This window comes from Charadrius vociferus, unplaced genomic scaffold (genome assembly GCF_000708025.1).
Source record: "Charadrius vociferus isolate BGI_N301 unplaced genomic scaffold, ASM70802v2 scaffold162, whole genome shotgun sequence".
NCBI classification, from domain to species: domain Eukaryota; kingdom Metazoa; phylum Chordata; class Aves; order Charadriiformes; family Charadriidae; genus Charadrius; species Charadrius vociferus.
In genome coordinates, this window is record NW_009647236.1 from 2,316,405 (window position 1) to 2,322,759 (window position 6,355).

The 6,355-nt window shown below is 44.5% G+C and overlaps 1 protein-coding gene across 1 annotated transcript in view; it reads right to left on the bottom strand.

The window, feature by feature from the left end:
* Window positions 1-1,537: 1,537 nt before the first annotated feature.
* UPK1B (uroplakin 1B) overlaps window positions 1,538-6,355 on the bottom strand; it is a 5,430-nt gene continuing 612 nt past the window's right edge. The window contains exons 2-7 of the mRNA XM_009879908.1: window positions 6,055-6,255; window positions 4,428-4,502; window positions 3,564-3,686; window positions 3,087-3,266; window positions 2,221-2,304; window positions 1,538-1,588 (exon numbers count right to left, since the gene is read on the bottom strand). Coding sequence (XP_009878210.1) covers window positions 1,538-1,588; window positions 2,221-2,304; window positions 3,087-3,266; window positions 3,564-3,686; window positions 4,428-4,502; window positions 6,055-6,255 — 714 coding nt within the window. The remainder of the gene's footprint in view (window positions 1,589-2,220; window positions 2,305-3,086; window positions 3,267-3,563; window positions 3,687-4,427; window positions 4,503-6,054; window positions 6,256-6,355) is intronic.

A 6,355-nucleotide genomic window follows, 5' to 3' on the forward strand; every position in this document is an offset into this window, starting at 1 on the left:
ATGTTGCAGGGACCTGTTTCTCCTTCAAGCTGTTCACCCTCATAGCTGCCTCTTTCTCTCCACCAGTACCCTAGCGAGGGACTATTCAGCTACAGAGCTTATGTAGTACTGTGCATCATGATGCTTTGCACACTTGTCTTCAGGAGGGGGTTACAGGACTTTCAAACCTACCTTTGCACTGCCCCACTCATCCCCTATACAGACCTTTATAATTTCCCCTTCTCAAACACACAATCTTGAACAAGAAAAAAAATTCACTTCCTCTTCTTTTTAATTAGTATTTTGGTGAATATACAAAAAACAAGAATCAAGGCAGCTGGCAAGCGCCAGAACCTGAACCAGTACACCGTAGGAAAAGGCTTCACCTTAAAACACTCTATACAGGAGCATATTTCACATAACACATGTAACTGCTGAAGTGTTCACTAGGAAAGACACCAGATCAGTCTGGGCCAAAGTAAACAGCCTCCACTGAACTGAGTGAGAACTGTAACTGTTGATGCAAGGACTGGATTTGGTTCAGTTAGCTCCCTGCCTGCATTTTTCACAAGAGTTACTTGTTACCATTATTTGCGTTTGTCCTACTTGATCTGGGGATGTGGAAGGGGAGTACACAGGGGACGTGACCATATACATGGAGGTCACTGAAGCATGAAGCATAGTAACCTACGGCCGTGGGACAGCCACTTTTGCGAAGCCAACTACGGCACAGGACCCCTTGTATTCTGCCCAAATTCTAGCCCGCAGATGTGTGAAATCTTGTGTGAAGTACATAACAGCTTTTTGAAGGAGTCACTTGTTAGCAAGCAGAGCTTTTTCTGGACTGTCACTTCTGATGGTAGGAGCGCATGCAGTAGTTTCATCAGTGACAGAAGGTAGGCTTGAATATAGGCAGCATATTGCTGAGGAGTGAGCTAGCCTTTTATTGGGCTTGACGAGCAACAGACTTTTTATCTGTGACATGTCTTTACTGCTGACGCGCTTAAACTCTCAGAGAATCTGCCTTATTCTCAGGCAAGGGGTGACAGAGACCAGGAACAGAAGTTGAACGGTAAAATATATTAGAGTTCGGCAGTCTTCTCACTTGCAGCATCCGTCTTTATTGGTCACAGGAGGTTACAGTTTTGCTCACATCGCCCTTGCCAGAGCCTTTAGCATTATGATTTACATTCAACCTAGTTTTAGAGAGACAGTTTTCTGGAGCAGGCATATATGGACATTTTCCTTTCTGATGTCATCACAGAACAAATCAGATCACTTCTTATCTTATGCTCCAAGGATTTCTTGCACAGAAAAAGAAGGATGGTGCCTCAGCCAGAAGGCATTAAGGCTGCAGAACAAGGGGCAAAGAAGAGACAAGAAGATTCTTTCCTGGAGTCATCAGCTCTGTGTGTCAAGTTTTTGGAGAGGCAAAAGTATATGTGGGAGAGGTAGTGGGAAAACTTCAAATCCTCCATGGCATGAGGAGAACAGAGCAGGAGACAAACGAATGCAGTTTCACATGGTGCTTCAGGACAGCGCTGAGGACACTGGGCCTTCAGTATTCAATTCTGCTCCAGTAGAACATGGTACCAAGGAGGACACAGAACTGAAACGACAAGATTAATAAGATTCTCTGCTCCCCGCTTCCTTCTCCCCACCTCTTCCCCAGCCTCATTTAGACCTACTGGTAGGAGAGAGCAAGAGAAATTCTTGACAAGCAAAGTCTGTTCAGGCAGAGAAAGTTTAAAGCTTTTTATCTGCACAGAAGCTTAACAGTGAAGAAAGAGGATATGTGCAGCCATAACTATTTGACTGGATCACTCGGCTCGCTGGGGATTATCTATCATGAAGCTGCTGAACCCTGAGTACTTAAAGCACTCATACACAGTTTTCCAACTAGAAACTGAATTATCTGTCATGATTACTGTTTTGATGATTCAATGCTCTTCACAAACAAGTATCTGCAAGCTGTGTTTGTTGTGTTGTATTGCTGAGATGGCAGCAGGTCACAGCAGGCTGGAAGGCCATCTAGCCCCTCACCTGTGGAAGCCAGAATGGGGGGAAACTTGCAAATGTAGTCCTGTTAATGGAACAAGGTACAGGCAGATTGGTGACGAATGAGTAACTATAATCTACAGACTTTTAAAATGCATCAGTCCTGTCATCCACCTCCACCCAGCTGGGTGTGGAATAGCAAGAAAGGAGAAGAGGAAATAAAGGCAAATATTAAGTACTCACAGTCCAGCAGAGGATGGCAAAACCAAACCAAGCAACACCCCAGGCATGTGTGTTCATTGGCCCAGAAATAGCATCATAACAACCCTGTAAGACAATTGTGAATGAATCAACACAAACTTCGAGTTTGTACCGCCAGGCAACCAGCTTATCCATCTCTGAGAGAGTCTGAGGTGGTATGCTCTTCTCCTGTTGGAATTTGGATATCTCACAGGGTCCCAAGAAGACAAGCCACAGCTGCACTGCTTCGTGACAACTTGCAGATAGCCTACCTGTTTCTAGCTCCAAATACAAAGTAGACCCATCTCAGACACTTCAAGGACAACTTCCTGTGCCCTCCACTTGCCAAGCATACATATATAACCAAACACAGCCAACACAGAGTTGACCTCCAGGATCACAAAGCTGCAGGCAAATTTGGAAGCTTGAACACCTTCTAGAAATGCTTACTAGTGCAGAAGTTGATGATCAAGACCCAGCAATCTCTTTGAATAGGACAAGCTGGTCTACTGAAAAGTTCTACCTTGAGGAAGAGAACTGCTGACTTTCCTACTCGTATAGTATGCACTCATCTTCGGGCTAAATTTGGTTTAGCTACTGTCCATCTACATGTTGGAGATCTCACTTCTTACTGGTGGCATTGGGATATTGTTCTTAATAGTTCTCTCTTCATCAGGAAAGCCTTTATTACAACCTTTTCTGTGTTCAGCAACATGGCCAGGACCCTACAGGCATTGCTTCTCCTCCAGAAAGCTTTTGAACACCTGTAGCTCACAGTGGAGGAGGAAGGCTATTCACTGTTTCCTTCCCTTCCAGCAAGGTGCTTTTGACCAACATATGTTAACTGGAAAAAGCAGAGAGGATCTTACGTTGCTGTTATAGTAGCCGGGGACTCCAAGCTTGCAGCCATCGAGGTTGATGGGAGACCCTTGGGTATCCATGACACAGCAATTGTGTGGCCAAGGGAAGTCGGCGTCACTGTGTGTGGTGCGGAAGGCGGACGTGTACTCCTGCCAGTCGGAGGGACCCCGCACCCCACAGCACTGGTTCTGCAGGGCAAGAGAAGGGAGTGGTCTTTATGGGCCCAGGTCACAGCCCTGCACATGGCTGGACCCTGCACATGGCTGGTTAGGCATTAACCACAGATTTATGGGAGAGATTTTTGAAGTGCCTTCCTTTGACATTCTGCCATCTGATAAACAAGCAAAATGGGGAGTGTGGCAGGACTGTCTCTAGAGTGCAAGGGAGATGCCGTCCTCTTTATTACTGAGTGGCCCCAAGGAGGACTTGAAATCTCAGGGATGCAGAGCATTTAGTAATTAGTGAGTCTTCAGTGTTATTATTACCTGAAGCATGAGTTTATCCCATGTCTTTGTGACCCCTTCAGACATCCATTTGTCATTGTTATTTTCTGTCTCTGACTTCTGATACCTCTCCAACATTTGCTTCAGGAAGAGATTTGGAGTAAGCTAAAGAAAAAAAAACCAGAGAAGAATGAAGGAACTATGTAAATGAGTGGACATGTAAAGCAAATCTAGGGTTATTTGGGGTGGGTTTGTTTGCTTATTTCAGTGTCCTGCTGGAGAACAGGAATGCTGCTCCTCCCACAGTTTTACACACAGGAGAATAAAGAGCAAGATTTGAGGAGCAGGAGCAACAAAGATGTAGATCTTGAGCAAGACTTTTAAGCAGGCTCTGCCAGATGTCAGATCACAGGAGATGTGCAGAAGCTACGGGTTACATTTGATATGTTGTTTGGAATTAAAGCGCCATAAGTAATTTCCCTCCCTCCCAATAACTTCCATAACCCACTTAATCTTTCCCTTACTAGTAACACTGCCTGGGGCAACGCTGAAGATATTTCTTCTGCATGTATGATAGATTAATCAGTCAGTAGCTGAAAGACTAAGTACTGTATTGATGATTCAGCTAACCCACACTATTCTTCCCTGAACTACAAGATTGTAAACATTTAAAAATGTCAACAATAACAAAACTATGTTAAAAAGAACAAAGTTATTTCCTTGATTAGAATAACGACAATGGAGTCCTTCCTTGTGGGGTCTTATTCTAACTCAGCAGTAATCCTTTGAGTGTACACTGTACCACCACACAGGCCATTTACTACACTGAGCAGGATGGCTGTGTGCCCTAGAACTGCAACATTTCCCAGCACAGTTCCAAGAATACATGAGGAAAGAAATACTCACGAAGTCTCGGTGAGTTGCTGCTGTGATGCAAGAAGCCATTTCAAATGCATAAGTGATCAGCATCAGAATAATATACTGTGGGAGACACACAGCAGAGTTAGCTCTTGGAGAAACAATTAAGCTGTTTTTTTCAAGATTAAGTGGAAAACCCTGCTCAAGGCAAAAGAGGCCAGGCTCTCCTAGTCTCCTCAGTCTTCTCCGTGCCCCTGAACATTCATGTAGCCCTTCCCTGTGCTTGTTTCAGTTTGCAATCTGCTTTCTTGAAGGTATATGTCTGGAATTGTTCTCCACCTCACAGACAAGTTTTCTTCAGAACCTCATGGCATCAATACCACCCTGCCTCTATGGAAAATTCTTTGCTGGATATGTCCTAGAATAACATTTGCCCTTTTCTTTGTTGCATCTCACTGGCAACTTATGCTTGTGCCATGTCTCCTCCTTCCACTTCCACTTGCCAGCTATAAGCTTGTCAGCAAGAAGCTGTTCACTCCTAGCAGGAGAGCTTGTACTTTGGGGAAACAGAAGGTGCAATTTAGGGTGTTGTTCAGGTCCTCCTGATTTCGCATTGTCATATCTCCTCAGCGTTCCTACTTTGTGAACAAAGATCCTTCATGAAAACAGATCCTGAGGATCCCCTCTCATAGTCTATTTCACTGTTTCTTTTCCCTTCTCAGCGTAATCCCTTTAACCTTTCTCATATTCCCTTCAGAGTTCTCGTGTCTCTATTTTTCCTCCCACATTTTATAATGTTCTTCTAAGATTCAAGGCATTTGTCTCCTTCTTACCCCAGCTTCTGTCCCTTCTACCCTCTCTTACCTCCTATACCACAGCCTTGGGTTTCAGCCAAGACACCAAAATTCAGAGTTAAGGGAATTCTTTTCCCTCAGGTGTTTGCTGGCAAATTCCCTGGCACAAGAGTTAAGATCCCTAAATGTCCCTTGTTTAAAACAGACACCCTGCCATCCCACAATAATCCAAGAGACAGATGATTCCAGAGTTTCGGCTCTAACCCTTTGTTAATGCAAGCACTGATTAAGTTTTGCCACTGCCAACCTAAAGGACTATATAAGAAATTGTACAGACATTTGTTCACATCTTAACATTGTCCTCGGCTTATCCAAAGCTCCCTGTCCCCACCCCTGTAATTTCTGCCTGCCTGCTGATGTCTAATGTTCCCAGTTGCACCCATATTTGGTATACTAACACATACTAATGCCTTGTAGAGACATCATTACTTATCAACTCCTAAACTGAATGGTATATGACAGCTGAAAGGCAGTAAGGGGTGGGGAGAAACAAGGATCTAAACCACATCCTAGCTACATCTGATTGCACAAGTGCTTCTGCATTGCTTCAGGGCAAGGTCAGGGTCAAGCCAGTCAGCTTAAACCTTCATTGTGGCTCCCACCATTTGTTCTCTCAACCTGGTTCAGGAGCTTCTCATGCATGTGTCCTCACAGGATTCACCTTGTGGGATACCACAGCCATGATCAAGAAGAACCTTTGGCTCCTTATCACTAATAAAATCTGTCTTTGCTCAGTGGCTGATTACCAAGGTGAGCAGGGAAACTAAGGCGGCATTTTTTCAGTTTGGCAGCAATAGGTAGGCAAACTTTGCTACACTTACCACCAGCAGCAAGGTCCTGTTGGACTTAATGACTGCAACGATACCAAGGATAGACAGAGCAAAGAGTGCAAAGCCAACAAAAATGCCAATCCAGGCAGCAGCATAGATGTCATCGTTTTCTGTGGCTTCCAGCAGAGGGTACAGACCATGGGGGTCAGACACAAAGAAGATGCACTCTGCTGTCAGGGCAATGCCGCACATCTGAGAAGCACAAGTTCAGGAAATCCATTAGGTCAAGCTTCCCCAAAGAAATAGCAGAGACAGAAAAAGATGGAGAACACTTTCCTTTCATTCAAATTCC